This window comes from Panthera tigris, chromosome B4 (genome assembly GCF_018350195.1).
Source record: "Panthera tigris isolate Pti1 chromosome B4, P.tigris_Pti1_mat1.1, whole genome shotgun sequence".
NCBI lineage: Eukaryota > Metazoa > Chordata > Mammalia > Carnivora > Felidae > Panthera > Panthera tigris.
Window position 1 is genome coordinate 14,545,829 of NC_056666.1, and position 20,015 is coordinate 14,565,843.

At 39.6% G+C, this 20,015-nt stretch overlaps 1 protein-coding gene and 1 long non-coding RNA gene across 5 annotated transcripts in view; one reads left to right on the plus strand and one right to left on the minus strand.

The window, feature by feature from the left end:
• The window catches only part of MINDY3 (MINDY lysine 48 deubiquitinase 3), a 101,447-nt gene extending 83,063 nt beyond the window's left edge, over nt 1–18,384 (minus strand). The window contains exons 1-2 of one of the 4 annotated variants that reach the window (XM_042991145.1): nt 18,366–18,384; nt 672–751 (exon numbers count right to left, since the gene is read on the minus strand). In XM_042991145.1, the coding sequence (XP_042847079.1) occupies nt 672–751; nt 18,366–18,384 (99 nt within the window). Of the gene's footprint in view, nt 1–671; nt 752–12,458; nt 12,787–16,882; nt 17,024–18,365 lie in introns of those variants that run through there. The other 3 variants (XM_042991146.1, XM_007081258.3, XM_042991147.1) reach the window with 3 other exon arrangements.
• A 120-nt stretch (nt 18,385–18,504) lies between these two features.
• Nucleotides 18,505–20,015, plus strand: part of LOC122240565 — a 42,473-nt gene continuing 40,962 nt past the window's right edge. The window contains exon 1 of the long non-coding RNA XR_006220345.1: nt 18,505–18,630. This is a non-coding gene — a long non-coding RNA (uncharacterized LOC122240565). The remainder of the gene's footprint in view (nt 18,631–20,015) is intronic.

Genomic DNA, 20,015 nt, shown 5'->3' on the forward strand with positions numbered 1-20,015 from the left:
TAGTAAACCAAAAATTCAATTTGTGGTTTTAAAAATGTAATGATTGTGGCAAACTGGCCCTTGAAATTCAAACAATAGAACATATCAAGATTCAAAATCATATACGTATATTCAGAGTAACACTACCTTGTGCAAAGAAAAACCTTTTTTTTTTAATTTTGGAAATTCTGTTTGAAGTCTGTTATTACTAATTTTATTTTAAAAGCTGAAGCCATAGCCTAAAATTGTAAAGACAACTTATTTTTAAAATGTATACAGTTTTAGAGCATGAAAGTATTCACTCGTCGTCAACTTTTTAGGAAAATCACTTCTACAGAAAGAACAAATGAAAATAGTATATTGCTATGATGTAGCTATCCCTAGTATAAAATGCTATTACTCAACAGGATCATTGTATTAGAAAGATGTCATTATCATTAATTCCTAATTTTCTGAAGGTCAGGGAACACCTATTCTGGTTTTTTTGATGTAAGATTGTCAAAAGGCTATTGCTGCATAACCTGCTGATGTTCTGAACTCATTTTTATTCTGGATATTCATAGCACTTTACAAGAATAAAAAGTTAAGAGATAACTGATCATGTCTCGTGACACAGATATTAGAAAACAAAAAATAAAGTATGAACGTTTGAACATGTCCCTCTAAGGAGTCGGTAAAGTAGTCTATGTTACCTGAACAGGTGCAATAACAGCACAGGGGCCACCTTCAAACTGTTCTAATGCAGATCCCTCTGATTCACTAAACACAAACCCTAAAAATGAAAGCAAGTAGCAAAGATTAAAAATGTAATTCAAACAGCAGCCCAAAGAATTTTTAATGTACTTTGCTTCGAGAAAGACCACTTATTACAAAAGCAAAATATCTCCAAGTTAGGCACAGTGGTTCTTAACTTTTTGGGGTACCAAGGAATCCTTTGAAAAAAGATACAGAGCCTATGTTCCCACCCCTGTGCCACACACATGCGCGCGCGCACACACACACACACATTTTGCCCCAGGGAACCCTCTCAGTAGAATAAAGGAATAAAGTGTGGACCTCAGTAAAAGACCACTAAATTAAGTCATTTACTTGAAGAAAGACTAGATACACTAGCTACTGAATTCAAACAATTTTTAGGACCTTTCTGTACAGAATCTTTTTCATTCCAATCTTTGAATCACATTCTATAAGCTAAAAATTAAATGGCATCATAGACAGTGTATGTGTCCACACTAGGTCTATCTCAATTTCAGTACTATCCAACCAAGATTGACTGGGAACAACTAGTACAAGTTCATTACAGAGAGCACAGGGCCAGAAGTATGGAGGATTGTATTTGTATCACCTTCAGGAAATCATTTTGCCTCTGTAGGTCTCTGTGTACTTATCTTTAAAATGATTGTTTCCAATTCCAACATGCTAGGAATGTGTAAGGTTTCACCTGTAGTTCAGTCATTCATCCAACAAACATTTGATGAACGTAAGATACTATACCAAGCATCTAGGATGTATGCATGAATGACAAAGTCCCCGGTCTGGAGGAGCCTACAGTACAGGTGAATACGGACATAGGAGCAAATAAATAATAAAGAATAAGTGAAGGTTACAACAGAAGTATGAAGATAGCACTGTGGATATAGAGAGGAATGATTTACATGCCTGAGTCAAGTTATAACAGGTGACTTTGAGGCTGATCTTGAATAGGAATTTGCAAGACACAAGGGTGGAGAATGACTCCGAGGTAAAGAAAACACCTTTATTAAAGGACAAAGGTTTGATAAGAGCAGGGCAAGTTTATGGGTCAGGGGGAAATTTAGTGTAGCTTAAAGGTAGCATGGGGGTAGGTAAAGGAGATGGTAAATGGGAGGAGGGAAATCTGACAAGAGGTTAATACTGGGAAGGGCCAGACCATGACAAGTACTGATTAAATATGATCATACTGGATTTCTGTTTCTTTTTAAAAAGAATAGAATGGGGATAAGACTGTTTCAACAGCCATACAGAGATGGTGTTGACCTAATAAAACTGACATTAGTATGGACAGGAGGAACCATATCTAAACAGTATTTCCAAGGTAAAAGTTAAGATTTGATGTGTATGTGCAAGTGGGACAAAGACATTAGAGCAGATGCTGAAGTTTCTAGCTTGAGACATGAGGTGATAGCAAGTGAGATTAGAAATACTGTCGAGGATCCCATTTCATCCACCTCCTCTCTTCGAACCTTTCAATCCCTCTCTTTCAAACAGTACTTAAACCTGGATCTCACATATTTAAAAACAAAAAAATCCTCCTTAAGAATCCACCAAAAGCTCCTTATTTACTCGAGTTGAAAACTTCTAGCAACACAAAAACTGGTACACAGATGTTTATGGTTCCTTTATTCGTAACTGCTAATGGAAGCAACCAAGCTGTCCTTCAGTAAGTGAATGGGTGGCTAAATGAACTGTGATACATCCAGACAACAAAGTATTTGTTGTATTTTATAATTTAGGGCACTGAAAACACTATGAAACCATAATAATGGATAAAAGTCATTATATGTTTGTCCAAACCCAAAGAATGTACAACATCAAGAGTGATCTGTAAACTATGGACCATGGATGACAATGATATGTCAGTGTAGGTTTGTCAACTAGAACAAATATTCTTCTGTGGTTGGGGGTAATGATAATAGGGAGGCTATGCATGTTGTGGGAGCAGGAGGTATATGAGAAATCTCTGTAGCTTCCCCATTTTGCTGTAACACTGCTCTAAAAAAGTGAAGTCTTGGGGCACCTGGGTGGCTCAGTTGGTTAATCATCTGACCCCGGCTCAGGTCATGATCTTACAGTTTGTGAGTCTGAGCCCCATATCGCGCTCTGTGCTGACAGCTCAAAGGCTGAAGCCTGCTTTGGATTCTGTGTCCCAATCTCTCTGCCTGTCCCCCACTCACGCTCTGTCTCTGTCTCTCAAAAGTAAATAAACGTTAAAAAAAGTTTTTAAAAAGTCCAAATTTAAAAAATGCATTGGACCAGTAAAAAAATCCACCAAAAACTCCAATCACCACCCTCTCCAAGCCCACCCAGTTGTCTATGTGCACTGTCTCACTCTCTTTACCTCACGATTTATTCAACCCACAAAAATTTGGTTTTCAACCTATGACTGCACCAAATTCATTCTCACCAAGTTCATCAATGACCGGTACAGGCTGTTCCTCAAGTCTCTTCTTATTTACTCCCGAGAGAATCATCTGAAATGCTCACCAACAACTTCTGAAAAACCTTTGCCCCTTAGCTTTACTGGTCCAATTTTGTTTCAATTTTCCTTTTTTGTTTCTTCTCAGTCTCCTTGGTCAGTTCCTCTTAAATGGTAATGTTCCTCATGTCTTGGCGTTAGGAGCTCTATTTTTTTCATTCCAGACATCCTCCTTGGGTAATTCATCTACTCCCAAGATTTCCATTACTGGTAGTATTCAGGGAATTTTCAATTAGAGCCCAGATTAGAACTCCAGACATAAACAGAATCTCATTTCCTTACCATGGTCCTGTCTGATCTGCTTTCCACCTGAATCTCCTCTCTCATCCTTTGCCACTCTTCCTCTCAGATTTCAGGCAGGCTGAGCTTCTTCCAGGTCCTCAAATATCCCTATTCTCTCCGGTTTCTTACCCTTTGAACATACTGTTCCCTACACTGGAAACATTTGCTAACCCTTTCTCTGCCACTTGAAGGCAAGATTCTCTTGTTTCAAGGCCCCAAAACATGACTTCTGTCTGTCCATTTCTATCCCATCTCGGTAGACCAGATCAAGCCATGATTGTCTCTCACCTCGAGGACTGTTAAGAGTTTCCAACTACATGTCTCCACTCCTCCCCACCTGTCCTGCCTCCATCTTTATTTGTTCACCACAGACTTGCCACAGGAATATTTTAGATTTGGAAACCAGATTTTGTCCCAGCCTGCTTCAATACATTTCAGGGGCAATTAGAATGAAATTCAAACTTCTTTCCCTGGCCTTATAAGACACCATGTTGTATTAAACCCACCTTCCCTCAGTTCACTCTCATTTTCATCATCCACAGTGATCTTACAACATGGCAACACCTTGACTTGAGACCTAGTGCTTGCTGTTTCTACTACATGCATGTCCCCTTCTCTCTTCATAAAGCTGAATCCTTTTCCTTCTTAAGGACTCATGTTGGTGTTGACTCCTCAGAGATACTCCCTGATACACCTATCGAAGTAGGTGTGTCTAAATATCTAAGACGGTAGGTCTCTCCTACCATCCTCCAGAACAACCAGTACTTTTCATAATCTGTGATTATGATATTATTGTTTACTTGTTTATTATTGGCCTTACACGTGTCTTGCGTGTTCTGTTGCCCACTGTTTTCCTAGTATGTTGTACAGTTAATGTTCCATAAATGCTTTTTGAACTGTTGCAAGGAAAGAAAATGGGGGAATTTGCTTCTAGGTTTTCCAAGTTCGGTTTTGAGATAACCATTTGGCAATATTTAGAAGTGGGGGAAATATGGGTTTGGAGCTCAGGGCAGGGGTTAGGATTAAAGACAGCAATTTGAATTATCTTCAACACGGCAGTCATAGTAAATGAGGACGTGTAAACAAAGACAACGGAGATGGGAACATTAAAAAATAAGCAGAGGCTGAGTCAGCGAAGATGGACAAAAAGATTAGAAAGGTAAGAGAAAAACACATTGAAGTCCTCCAGGAAGCAAAGAGTAGTTACTTATTACAAATGCTGCTGAGAAAACACATAACATTCAAACAATGGATTAACCACATCACTGGGAATACAAAAGAAATCTAGAGCACTGGAGAGAGTAACCAAATTTTAAAGGGTTGAGGTATGATTCAGAATACAAGGAGAAAGAGTAAATACAAACTATTTGTTAAACAAGTGAAAAGGAAAAAGGATGATATCTTGAAGGGCAGCTGGATAAAGAATCATTATTTATTATTATTTATATAGGCTGAAGGACAGGAGTTTAAAAACAGGAAAGGGGCGATTATATGGGAAAGAGGAAGTTTAAAGACACCAAGTCCTCAAAGAGCTATGGTGTGGGGGGTGGCGAGACTGGATACAGAGAGGTCCTCAAAGTGTGGTCTACAGAACTTTGGAAAACTGAGACCCTTTCAGGGGATCTAGAAGAGGTTAAAATAATTCTCATAATGGTACTAAGACATCATTTGCCCTTTATGCTGTGTTGACATTCACAGTGATGGTACAAGAGTAATGGTGGGTTTTACCGCTGGTGCCTCAGCACACATGAAGGCAGTGTGGTTAAGCTGTGCTAGCAGTCATCCTAGTAAACAAAACCACCCTCTTTGACACAGAAAAAGCCAATTTAACTTAAAGAATGCCCTTACTGATGCTAATTTTATTAAACCTTGACCTTGAATAAAATGTCCTTTTAAAAAATATTCTGCATGACAAAATGGAAACTAAAGCACTTCTGCTACATACCTTGATAATGACTGTTGTCTCAAGAAAAAGCACTTGTGTAATTTTCTGAATTGCAAGCTGGAACTGCTTTTTTTGTAGAGCACTGTTTTTATTTTGAAGAGCTATCGACAAACTATGATTATTCAGACCTGGGTATGTGGCAGACCTTTCTCGGAAGTGAATGAAGGAAGCCTAATACTTCAAGGAAAATAACAGACTGTATTTTTGCCAGTGGTAAGTTTTCAGGCTTTCAAGCAATAACTAAAATTTTTGGAAAACCTGCATGCACCACTGTGAACTTGACCGCATCTCAATTCTTAGAGATTTTTCTAATGAGATCAGAGGTCATAGTAATAAATATGACTTCTGATATTGTATAATGAAATGTGTTAACATCTCTGTATAAACCAGTGGACCAGTAACTTCCAGATGACGGATGCATGCTGTTAGAAATGAATGCATGGGTAAAGATCCATTCAAAGTACAAGGCAAACCAATGGATTTCAACTTAAGAGAGTACAAAAAATTCACTGATGTGGCTTCTGATTCCAGATCACTAATAACCTGTAAGAAACTACCACTTGCCAAGTTTGGGTGTAGTACTAAAGAAAAATATCCTTAATTGTCTGAAAGGCCACTATAACTCCTACTTTACCAGTCGCAGTCTTTGTGAGGCTGGGTTTCTGCATACACTTCCTAACAACATCCTAACACCCTGTAAAAGACTGAACAGAGAAGCAAATGCAAGGAGCCAGCAGTCTTCTAATGAGCCAGACATTCAAGATCCTTACAGAAATGTAAAACGATGCCTCAGGTCTCATTAATTTTATTTTTCATATTGAAATCTTAATAACTTTTAAGATTATAATGGGGCCCTGAGTTAAAAAAACAAAAAACAAAAACTTGAGAGTCGCTGGCCTATGAGAAGAAGTGAATCTTGGCAGGCTTCTAAATTAACTGTTCAGGCAAAGAGGGAGAATAAGAGTGATTTTTAATTACTAAAAATTAAATTATTAAAACTTAAAATTTTAAGTTTAATTATTCACAATTACTGAATAAGAATGAGGGGAATCGGAGAGAATTGAGAAGCAGGTTAATTCTGACAGACATAACAAAAGCTGACAGGATAAAGAACTAAGAGAAACACTGAGGGCTCAGCTAATGTTTGATCGCTGCATTTGTATTGATGGTGACAACAATTTTCTCCATCAGTACACAGCAGCCTGGGAAAAACAGAACAGATGACAGGCTAAATGGAGGGGAGAAACAGGTGCGACGCACAGGACAAATTCAGTAAGGACAATGAGACCTAAGGGTGCTGGTTATCACGTCAAGACAACTACATCTGAGGTCAACACAGGAACAAGAGCTGAAGCCAAGAGGCCCCCACTCAGCCCAGCTCTGCTCCTACTGGATGGAAATAGGGGAAGGGACCCTGGCCTTGAGCCCAAGGGCAAAGGTGAAACCAGGCTCTGTCAAACTTTCAGGGTACGTAATAAACATGAATCAGTACTGAATTCTTACCTTCCTTAAAATTACTACGAATGTAATGCAGTTGTCAAGATCCATGGGTGGGGCTTATAGCTGAAATGCATTACAGTGAGTTGTTTGGTATGTGAGATATAAAGACCCCATGGAGAGAATTCTTGGCAGACCGGCTGCCCACCAAATTCTGTTTAATTACAGTATATGCGTTTGACTGTGTTAACAGATAATGAACAAAGGCCATTAGTGCACAAAAGGAAATACAGTCAACTAAAAGTAAATTAAGTATTCTATTCTAAAACAGGACTATGCTAAATAGGCTTCTCCTTTCATAATAAGGTTGTGCTTGAATTCAAATTTTTTAGGATATAGAGTTCTCTCTTTTGTATTCTCATATTTAAATTACTTCCTACTTTTAAAAGGAATTAACTTTTCACAAAATGGTTGTTTTTCCTGATTAGATCCAGAATTAGCCATCTAAAGCATCTGATCCTAAATATATAATTTTGTATCACATTCCACAGTATTACAGACATGAAATCTGTTTTATAGCTTCTAATTTAAACCTGAGCCATGAACTTCTTTGCAATTTTCTAACCTTTCACTTTCATGTGACTTACTATGCATATATACGTTATTTAAACCAGTTTTACAACTTCTGTCCCCATAATTCTGGATCCCCATGTAAACAAAAGCCCGGAGGAAAAAAACTTGGTTTGTCATTACAAACTCGATGATAATGGTTGAGCCAAAACTGAACTGGGCCTTAGTTTCCCCATCTATGAAAATCAGGAAACTACAATTATCCTTTGCTATCTCTCAGGGTTGTTGCAAGGATTAAATAAGACTTCCAAAAACTGTCAAGTATAATACAATTTAAGATATTATGACAGATACTTTAAACTGAAAAACATGTATTCAAAGTACCAAGAAATTAACTTTTTCATATAAGCTCACAAATCTTAAATTTGAAAGAAATGGATTGTAGATGACATGATTCAGGTAGGTTGGAGAAAGGAGTATCTATTCTTGAGAGAAATAAAAGGCTTCCACCAACAAAAACCTCTGAAATGATACGATCTCACAGTATTATTCTTACTTTAGAAGAAAAATTAATAATACTGGCATATCACTTTATTATTTTGGTAAAATGTTAAATCACATTATAACAAACATATTAACTTGTAAATACATTTTATACTTAAGTACTTCAAATAAATACTTAAATACTTTATATTTAAATACTTTAAAATAAAACCATCCCTCACTTTTCCTAATACATAACTTTTCCTAAGTTATTTGTTAAGTTTTATTTTTTCTTCATATTACATAACAAAAATTGTCCTATACCCAAAGTCCAAACTCTAATTTGAACCAACCACAGCTCCATTCCCCACCTCACCCCCAAAACAAGGCACTGGTATAAATAGCAATTGTGTTTCTCCCTTTCTGGCCAATCTTATAGATGAAATAATAAAATAAAGCTTAGAGGAAAGGGGGGAAAAAAAAGGAAAAATGGTTTCTCAGAGTTTATAATCTAGATCAGGGGTTGACCTGTTTCTGTAAATGCAGTTTTGGAACACAGCCACACCTATATTATCTAGGGCTGCTGTTGCTGCAATGGCAGAGATGAGTTTTAAGACAAAAATAATAAATGCCAGTGACCCTTCTACAGAAAAAAGTTTGCCAAACACTGAACTAGACAATCAATACTGAAAAACAAAAAAAACCCCGCAAATATTCCCAATAAGTCTAATGACTAAATGACTTTGGTTCTGCCGGGAGCTGGTCACTGCGACCACTTGCCACCATCTCCAGTGCTACTGTCATTGGTCCAAGTCACCACTTCCTCCCCGCTGCATTACTGCCTTTGTCTATCATTTCATCTTGCTGTCTCACTCAAGCCACTACAGTCTACCCTCAAACACAGCAGTCAGATCAGTGCTTTAAAAACTTGTCATGTCGTCTCTCTCTGCTCTGAACCTCTCAATGGCCTTTCATTTCATTCAGAAGAAACATCAAAGTTCTGACCATGGTCTCTAAGGCTTTCTAGGCCACTGGATGAAAATGAGGTCTTACATCATCGTTTATTACTCTCCCCTTCCCTCATTCCTTCTCTAGCCGAACTAGTCTCCTTCCTGTTCCTTGAACAAAAAAGCAAGGAATATTCTGCATTAAGTCTTTTATAGTGGCGATCCTCCCTGCCTGGAACACCCTTTCTTCAGATAACTGCACAGTTCACTCAGCTGCTTCAAGGTTTGCTCAAATCTCATCTTAAAATGAGGCCTAGCCACACTACCCCACTGCACAATCCCTCGTTCTTTACCTTCTAACTATCACTTATGCTCAATTTATGCTATGCGCATTATCTGCCGTCCTTCCCATCCCACCAAGTCTAACCTGCAACACTGCTGCCTGGAACACTGTTGTAGTGTGTTTCGGGAAGAAGGCAAGGAGGACAGACAGTGCTTTTGAATAAGAGGTAGAGGGGCGCCTGGGTGGCTCAGTCGGTTGGGCAGCCGACTTCGGCTCAGGTCATGATCTCACAGTCCGTGAGTTCGAGCCCCGCGTCGGGCTCTGTGCTGACAGCTCAGAGCCTGGAGCCCGTTTCGGATTCTGTGTCTCCCTCTCTCTGACCCTCCCCCATTCATGCTCTGTCTCTGTCTCAAAAATAAATAAACATTAAAAAAAAATTAAAAAAAAAAAGAGGTAGAAAATACACACTTTTCTTAAAAAACTATCACAGGCAACAGAGCAGGAAGGAAGGCGGCAGGAGAGACTCAATTTCCTAGTTAGAAAATAATTGCAAACCTTAAAAGTACGTCTTTGAAAGAAAAACTGGCAACCCCCCCCCACAAAACCCTCTTTTTTTTTTTTTAAGAAAAAGGAATTGCAGAAGAGAATTATCTAAAACTGCCAAGTGAAATAAAACAACGACCATGTGCCACTTCTGTGGCTCACTGCTGTCATGTACAGTCTGTAACTGGCAGATCAATGAAGAGAAAAAAAGCAACTCTGGGCTGCACCAACCCCTGCAGCTTGTTTTAAACGCATCAAAAACGTTTAATGTGACCAATCGATATGGTTTCATAAATGGAATATCCCTAAACATAATTTTACAAATATTTACCCTAAACATCTCACCCTTTTAACGTGCTTCCAAAAAACTCGCTACGATTCCAGTTGTCAAAACACAGTGACAGACTGTGAGCTAGAGCCAAAGTTGGTGTCACATTTCAAATGCTGTAAGGCAAGTGCAGCAGAGCCGCGTCCTGTGCCTATGCTCAAATCCCAAATGACCCCCAAAGCGATCTTCAGCAATGACTTCTGCCTCTAAACAAATAAATGAATGTAATGGCTAACAAAGCAAAACCATTAACAACCTCCCTCTGATTCGGAAGTGGTAACTTACAAATACATATTTGGCTGCCTGAAAATCTTGATCAGTGTAAGACCATGAAGAATTACCTATCCACGATATAAACACACTCTAAAAAGAAAAAAAAAATGTAAACGGTATTGACTGAATGATTCTCATTAAGGAACTCCTACAGGACTACAAGGTGGCCGAGCGTTCTCATATCATTATAAAGTTATAGCTTAAATAGTGGTTATCATGTATCAACTATCCTTCAATAAAAAAGAAAGAAGAGTAAAAACAAAATGATTATTCATCAAATAAACAATAATTTCTTGTAACTGTCAGCTCACGGCCAGAGAGTGATCTTTGGCTTAGCCTACAATGAAACAATTTTTAAATCAAGTGCTAACGGACTTCCATTGTGTGAGCGTTCACTCTATGTCAGATATTGTGCTAAGCGCCTGAATGTATTTATATGCCTTTAATCCTCACAACAACCCTGTAAGGTTGACACTACTATTATCTGCATTTTACAGAGAAGGAGACTGAGGCCTGAGGAAGTGAAATAACTTGAACCTGGAACCAAACTACACCTGTTCCAAAGCCCTCTCTTAACCAGTAGAAGTGCCTTTCGATCCTCCTTGAAACTTCATCACAGTATTAATATAAACAAGGCTGGACACCATCTTATTCTACGTTGTACATGCTTAATTAATGTTGACTACATGGGAAGTAAAAGTTTTCTTAATGCTTCACAGCCTTGTAGACTTCAGGGCTGTTCGCTATTAGGATAAAATGAAGTCAACGTAGAAAGCAAGCTTTAAAATCTGCAAATGCAGGTGTCCAAGATTTCAGAAAATGCTACTCCAGTGACATAATCAAATGTGTAAAAAGTACAAAAGCAATTCCATGTTAAGGTTTGAAACCTTAACAAATCTGTGTGAGGAATCAGGAGACTTGTAATTCACTCCCTTTCTATCCATTTGTGTGACTCTGGCCTGGTCATTTAGCTTCATGACTCATTTTCCTCATCTGCAAAATAAGAGTGATGGACTAAATAACCTGTAATAACCTGTAATACATTACGATTCTAATTTTACCAGCTCTTAAAAGAGGCGTATCTAAGAGAGAGGAAGGGATTTCCTTCAACCCTGAATTCTTCTTACAAAATACACACTACGAACTAGGAACTTAGATTTACTAGGCTAAAATTCCCCCAAATCCTTTGAGAACACGGATTCTGTAAATAAATGATTTAACAATAGAAATGAAGAGCTACCATTTACTGGCCTATGTTTTACACACTTACACCACGAATCCTGCTGACTCCAAAGACTATGCTTGTAACCTCACTTAACTTCAGTCTTTCTGAAGTCACCTTAAGTAATGTGCAAAGTTGAGTTTTATCATTAAACTTAAGAATTACAGGTAATTACTGGTACAAAGTGCCAAACGCAGAGCCTGGCACGGCGGAGGAATACAATAAATGGTCATTTTTATTTCCTTAGAGTTCGTAATAATAAAACTTCTTACATAACTCAAAAATCCTGTCTGGATAATTAGACCGGCACGGGAAGTGCTGTGATCCACACTCCTTTGAACCGTAACTGATAACTAAACTATCTCAAAACTGGGGATACTTTGGGTCAAAAGAGCACCTGACAGCAAGCAACACTGGTATTTTTACGCCGAGGACCACGTCCGACCACACGGTTAAAACACAAACAACAACGCTGCCTCCTGGAATTGGCCACTTTGACTTTCCTGTGGACTCCCCTCTCGCCAAAATTAAACCACACGCCAATAACACGAAGCCTTGACAGTGGGTACGGATTCGGGAAGCCGCAACCCTGGCTGCGAAACTGACACCGGGGCACGGGGCACACCCTCAGTGTCACACACTGCAGCCCAACCACCATCCTTCTCTCATCCTGCCGGAGGGCAGCCCAGGGAGTGGCAGAGGCGCTTCGGGTCCTTAGGGGACAGCTGCAGCCATTCTCCTACTCAACCACTCCCCCCTCCCCCCACCCCGAGACAGGCAGGGCGTTTCTAGAAAGTCCAGTGTCCGAGCTGAGCACGGGAATCGGGACAGAGTGCAGGGCAAGCCAGGGGGGCTGTGGCGCCGGCGGCGTCGCAGCTAGACTCTCGCAGGGCAAAGGAAGCGGCTGGAAGTCAGAGCCCCATCAGGGTACCTTGTGTCCAGCGGCAGAAGATGGTGTCAGAGAGACCGGGGCTGCTCTTGGTGCCCCACACCAGCTCCATCAGCTCTTTAGTCAGTTCGGACATGATGGGGTACCGGCGAGCGGGTCTTCGCTTTCAGGACTCCCGCCCCGGAACATGGGGAAGGGGCGCCTTCAGGGACAGGAGTTGTGGGACGGCAGCGGCAAAAGAGCTGGGAGGGTGGACGGGCGGAGGGCGGAAGGCGAGAGGAGAGAGAGCTACTAGCCGAGACCGCGCCTGTCAAGCCAGCCGGAGCGGCAGCAAGGAGTTTCCCGTGCCGGAAGTGCCGGCCACTTCCGGCTTCCCTTTCGCTACCGCCCCCGCCCCCGCCCGGTGGACCCGGGAGTCGCCTCCCCGGAAGCGGAAGTGGGGGGGGGTTAGGAAGAGCTTAGGCACACTCCGGTGGTCGCCGGTTTTCCTGAGCTTCGCTCCCCGCTTTAGGTGGGGTGGTAACTTTTGTACTGGCGGGGACGCCGCGTTCCCTGGGCGTTGGCCTGTTTTCACCATCCAGGAACCCCTCCTCCCTCGGCGCACCGCAGGCCCTGCGGCCCACGCCTTAGGGCCTGGAACGTAGACTAGCCCTTAAAATATGTAATATTAGTTACACAGAGCTACAACTCTAAGACGATGGTTGAGTCTCCGTGAGGAAACATCTGTGACTTCACAGAGAGCCACCACTAATTTGAAGGCTGTCGGCCTGTGTGCCTCGATAAATCCTATAAAGTCCAACCACCTATTAAGTGCATAAGCGAAGGGTGTGGTGTGTAATGTGCGTTGGAAATGGCCTCTGCTGGGTGTAACGCAGACTTAGAAAGCTATTTATTGGGAAACAGATTCAAAGCAGCCTGTTTGTAAACGGTAGAGCATGCTCATCTCGTTTTTTGAGAGTGTTCGGTGAGTGGATAACACCTGAACTGAAGTCCAGGTTTAATCGTTGACAAACATGCGGTTGAATTTGGTTTGTGTAAAAACTTGTATTTAGGACGCCTAAAAAGGAGAGAACCTATTGACCAAACTTTGAATTTAAAACAAAAGAGCCAATCTGATGGGTTCCCTACAGGTTGCAAATAAGAGGGCGTTGCTAATTTATCCTTTATTCCGAACTGCAACAGTCTTTGCTGTAGTGCCTGAGCCATATCTATAGCCCTCCTAATTTTTATTCCCTTTGGAACTCTCTTTACCCTATTTTTGCAAACCAAATCTCACTCATTCTTCAAGACACAGTATGAATGCCATTTTGTAATAAAGCTGACTCCAGTCATTAAAATCTGAAGTACAAATTTTAGCTTCTGCAATTTCATGGTAACTCATGTGTAACTTACTCATGACAGTTACTGTCATCCTTGTAATTGCAAAGAATTACTCTTCTGAGGGGCACCTGGGTAGCTCAGTTGGTTAAGCCTCTGACTTTGGCTCAGGTCATGATCTCCCAGTTCATGGGTTAGAGCCCCACGTGGGGCTCTGTGCTGACCGCTCAGAGCCTCCAGCCTCCTTCAGTTTCTGTGTCTCCCTCTCTCTCTCTCTGCCCCTCCCCCACTCTCTCTCTCTCTCTCTCTTTCTCTCAAACATAAATAAATATTTAAAAAATTAAAAAAAAAAAAAAAACAATTACTCTCCTGGGATATAAGTTTATGGAAGTCAAGGACTTGTCTTACTCATAGCACCTAGTATGGAGCATTGAACATTGCTGGATATCAGTTAAGTATTCGTTGAAGGAATGATATTTGCCTTTACTGGAATTTAACAATTCGTTTTCTTTTAGCACATTAGGGATCAGGAGAAGTAGTATTAAGTCCAGTTAAACATCTATTATTTGCTTGGTGGTTTACAATTTACAGGATTATTTCACTTCCTGAAAGACATAGAAGGGTCTATGTTCATAGAGTGTGTAAGAGGCAGACCTCTAAGTTCAGAGGTGTTGGCCACAATTGTTTTCTTTCCATTAATATACAGATAGTAGTTATACATTTGATTAACTCTCTATACATATGGGGTAAGGCTATACTTTCAAAACATAATTTTAAAAACAGAATATTTCTTGATCTGTGATTTTTCTAAGTTTACAGCTACAACGAGCTGACAAAATCTTCAGCACATTGATATGTCCTTTCCACTTTTAGGTTATATTCTTCATTTGCAGCGTTTAAAAATTTTAAATTAGCAGGACATCTTTTTAACAAGGAATATTTGATGTTAAATTATTTATGTTGCTTAATTCATTAGTTATAACATCTAAAATGTGAACTTACTTAAACTACAATAGAAATGCAAATTAATATTCGTTTCAAATGTTCTTATTCAGTAATTATACATAAACATAATACATTTTGGAAGCAGTCAAGTTTGTTGCATTTATATCTGGCCCAGGATAATAATGAGTTTCTCTTATTATAATAACTTGAAAATTATGTACATTTACTTTGAAGTATTTATATTGCTCCATATTTTCACACATATTTTTTCTTAGGACCGTCTATGGTTTTGGTGAAAGTGATGTGTATCGTTAAGATGTACACAGGTTGCATGAATGATCTTTAGTCCTAAAAGAAAGTCCTGAAAAATCAGAAACATTCTGCTCGTATGTAAATTTTATTAGTAATATTTCTCTTTCGTTCAAATTCAAGTCAGGGCACAGCCATAAAACTAGGCTGAGATTTCCATCATGATTAATTCCCTTTAGCAGTCTTTACTAGTTCACAGCAGCAGAATTACTCTATCAAGCCCCTAACTCTGGGCTTAGTTTCCTGTCTTTCCCCAAATTTCCCTGTCAAACGAAGCACGATGACTTCGTTACCTTGCTCCTAGCAATCACCACGGAAAGAATATTTGTCCAACTGGAATCCCTCTTAGTCGTCATTTAGTGTATTTGCATTCCGGTTATCTAAGAGAAATCATATCGTTGAAAAAACCTACACTATAATGTGGTTAATACATTCCAGGTGAGTTGATCAAATAATCCCATACTTATTCACTAAGAAAGCTATTTTATTTATGGGCCCTATGTCTTCCAGTAACAGCATAAATCTATCAAACAAATGAAATTCTTTCCTTTCCTTTAGCCTGACCTCATCTCGGCAGGATAATTTTCCTACCAAGCATTTAAGCCCACCATTGTCATTCTCAAGTATGGCATACTGCATCATTTCCCAAAGCATTTTCTACTGGCATTAATGCATGGTAGAAAGGGGATTCTATGATTAAAATCTGGGTTAAGGAAAGTTAAACAGTTATGGGGTGCTTGAGTGGCTTGGTTAGTTAAATATCCGACTCTTGATTTCGGCTCAGGTCATGGTCTCATGGTTCCTGAGTTCCAGTCCCGCATGGGGCTCTGTGCTGACATGATGGAGCCTGCCTGGGATACTTTATCTCCCTCTCTCCATCTGGATTCTCCTCCTCTCAAAATAATTAAATAAATAAACATTAATAAATGAAAAATAGAAAAATAAAACAGTTGTTCACCGCAACTCTTCAAGAGAGAGGATTGTATTCAGGGCTAAAAGACATTTGAATGACTTTATTCACTGATCTTCTCACATAGTTTAGGTTGAGAATCACTGGTATAATGGAATGGGCTTCTGATTGGAATGAGAAAACATGAATGTTATGATTATGAATATGATTAAGAGGTACAAACTTTAAAAAAGGAAATATGAATGTTACTTATGTGACTACTAACTATGGCCTTGGATGAATCATTTAAACTATACTGTGCTTCTTCATCAATAAATTAAAAGGACTAACTTTAGATCATCTCTTAGGATGCCATTTATTTCAGATCCTGTCCCCTTCTATGATTTAAGAAAAAACACTGTTTAGAAATTTAAAAATATGGAAAAAGTGAGAAGAAAAAGAATGTTGAGCATGTATATAGAATAAACAAATGACTTAGCATTATTCTCCACTAACACATAGAATGAAAGAGGTTATTTGTCCCTTACCACTTACTTGGGCTAACATTATGAAATGAGAAGATCAAATTCCAAAATATATATTAGTCCAAGACTGGCTATGTTAAATGAGTACATAATATTTGCACACTTGGATGTGTCATAGACACCTCAAACTCATTGTGTGTCAAATAAAACATCTTTTTCCATAAAATCAGCTCCTCTTTCTATGGTTCATGGTCAATGAATAGTACCATCCTCTACAAACAAGCACATTTTTTAATGTTCTCAATTTTATAGGATGAATAAACAACGTCCTTGAGGCTAAGTTGCCACATTCATGAAAGAAGGTCATTAACAATAATTACATCATACAATGATTATGAGATTTAACAGAAAACATTGTATGTGAAAGAAATATGTAATTGAAAAATACCATTCTTATGTTAGCTATGTCAATGGTTTGACCAAAAGACCATAGGAGCAAACATGGAAGATGAGTTACTTACGCATTTGAACTGGGTATAATTTTGACCAGAGAAAAAAGGGAGGATGTGCCTTTTTGGCATGAAATGCTATTATGGCAGGAGCCTGGCATTTGTATCCCTAGAGAGAGATGAGTCAGGAATGTCAGATAAAGGAGGGTGCCATAGACTGAATTGCGTCCCCTTCAAATCCATATGTTGGAGACATAATTAAGTTAAATGAGGTCATAAAGATGGGGCCCTAACCCAATGGAACTGGTGTCCTAATAAAAGCAGAAAGACACCAGAGATCCCACATGCATCCGGCAAGAGGCTATGTGATGACACAGTAAGAAAGTGGCTGTCTGTAAGCCAGAAAGAGAGGTGTCACCATTAACCAACCCTGACGGAACTTTGATCTTTGTACTCGCAGCCTCCAAAAATTGCGAGAAAACTAGTTTCTGTTATTTAAGTCAGCCAATCTCTGGAATTTTGTTATGGCAGCCTGAGAAGACTAATATAAAGGGCCAGAATCTTAACATACTGTCTTACATAGTTAAGCAGCTAATATTTATTGATCACATTTTATGGCAGTCCCTATACTAAACAATTTACATGTGTTACAGTACAGAACCCTCATGACTCTGGAATAAGAACTATGATCTCTTAGGAGGATAAAAATCTTGCCCTGAATCATGCAGTGAATGGAGAAACTAGGATGGACACCCAGATTTTTCTGACCCAGAACCTGTGCACAAACTCATTTCAGAGCACAGGTGATTTGATTCTAGATCTGTGGCCTTAATACTACTCAGTCCTCAATGCTATGAAGTTTAAATATAACAAGAGCTAGTTAAGATTTTTCAACAGTGTGGTGCTAACATCATCTTTATATCTTATGATTATAACTGGCAGTATGCAGTGAGGACAATGATTACAAATGAGAAGTGGCTGAACCAGTTAGGAAGTTACTGCAATAATCCATGATGAGATGCTTAGGGCATAAAGTGGAATGGTGCCGTTGGCAATTTCACTGAGCAGTAAATCCCATGGCCATTTTAGAAATAGAATGGGTGAAACTTGGAGATTTACTAAGGAAGGTAGGTGACATTCAAAATTTAATGAAACTTAACTACGCTTAAATACAAGATTAGCATCTCTGTTGGGATCACAAACAGAACAGAAACACAAAGGGGGGTCAGACCTATAGGTGTGCTTGTTTCCAGATATGGAAACAGGAATAAAGAAGGAAGAGTTTGTCTTCTGAGTGCTGAAGTTTCCTGAAGCCGCTGTATAGAAACTGGAGTTGAGGATGCTGACTCTGCTCCTGAAAGGAAGCTATGACCACTGTATTAAACTGTGTTTTTGGTAATAGAGTGTCAGAGAATAAGCAGATCAAAAGAGAAGAGGAAGAAAGTGTATTAGTTTTCCACTGCAGTCATAACAAGTTACCAGAGAATTTACTGGCTTAAACAACACAAATGTGTCATCTTACTTCTGAAGATCCTAAGTCTAACAAGAGTCTCACCAGGATAAAGCCAAGGCATTAGCAGGGCTGTTCTTTCTGTAGGCTTTGGGAAGGGTTCCTTTCCTTGCCTCTTCCAGGTTCTAGAAGCTGCCTACATTCCATGGCTTGTTACCCCCTTCTATCTTTCAAGCCAGCAAAAGCTAGTTGAGTTCTTCTAACATCACACCACTCTAAGCTCCTCCTCTTGTCCCTCTTCCAGTTTTAAGGACTCTTGTGATTACACTGAGCCCACTCGGCTGCTCTGGAACGATTTCCTTAGTTTAAGGTCAGTTACTTAGCAACTTCAATTTCATCTGCAACCTAATTCCCCATTTCCATGTAATCTGCACAAGTTCCAGGGATTAAGACATGAATATCTTCGGATGGAGGTAGTCTCCTGCCTATCGTAGCGAATGACAGATAATGCTTGGTGTCTCTCGAGCATTAAAATGAAGTTGTTCGTTAGATGTTCACTAAAACTGGGGGTCTACCATTTATCCGTCTAATAAGTATTTACTTACTGTCTACTATACCGGCTCTTTTCTCTATATATTGGGGATCCAGCAGTTAAAAAATTGACAAATATTCTTACCCTCATCAAATTCACATTCTAATGTGGATCACATGCAAAAAAAGCCAGATAAGGGAAGTATATAGTACGATACATTAAATCCTCCCGAGAAAATAAAGCAGAGAAGGGAGATAGAGGGCTGGGTGAAGAGTAGGGGTTGCAGTTTTATGTAGTCCTTCCCTAAGTCATGATAAAGTGGCCTGTAAGCAGAGAAATGAGAGAGTGAGCCAATATATACAATGCAAAAATATTTCAGGCAGAGGAAATATCAACCGCAAAGACAAACTGAGAGTTAACCAGGAAGTTGGTAAGACCGCAGGGAGCACACTGAGATTGAGGACAAATGAGGAAATAGCCTTTGTTCTGTGCTGCAACTTTCCTATTGAGGATTGTTAGGGGTTTGTCCAGCTTCTTTCTCTCCAAAGGGTATCTTGGGAGCCCCCAGGTCTGTAGGATTGTATAGAGGAAGGGAAAGAGTTGCTTTCCTTGCAGCCTGACCTTGCAGTCAGGTATCTTTTTGCATTCAGCCCCACTCAAGAATTCATGCGGCACGTGATAAGCGAGACAGAATATTGTGCTCGAGTGTGGAATGTACCGCCTCTGAAGCATAAAGAAGGCTACTAAGTATCGTTCTTCTTTCTTAGTGGTTAGAGGTACAAGGTACATAACTTGTCCTTTATTTTGGAGGCAAGTCCAGAAATGCTCAAAACACTGAACCCAGAAATGTATCACTGATTTGCTGGGCCCCTGAATCTTTGTAGCGTTTCTCTCTTACCCTCTGGAGCACGTGTCTTACCAGGCATCTAGAGTACAGTTGGTCCTTGAAGAACATAGGTTTGAACCACACAGGTCTACTTAAATATGTGGATTTTTAAGATATACTACAGTACTGTACATTTTCCCTTATGGTTTTCTTAATAACGTTTTCTTTTCTCTAGCTGGCTTTATCATAAGAATATAGTATATAATACATAGAACATACAAAACGTGTGGTAATTGACTGCTTATGTTATTGGCGAGTCTTCCAGCCCACAGTAGGCTCTTAGTGGTTGGGGTTTTGAAGAGTTGAAAGTTATATGAAAATTTTCAACTGTATGAGA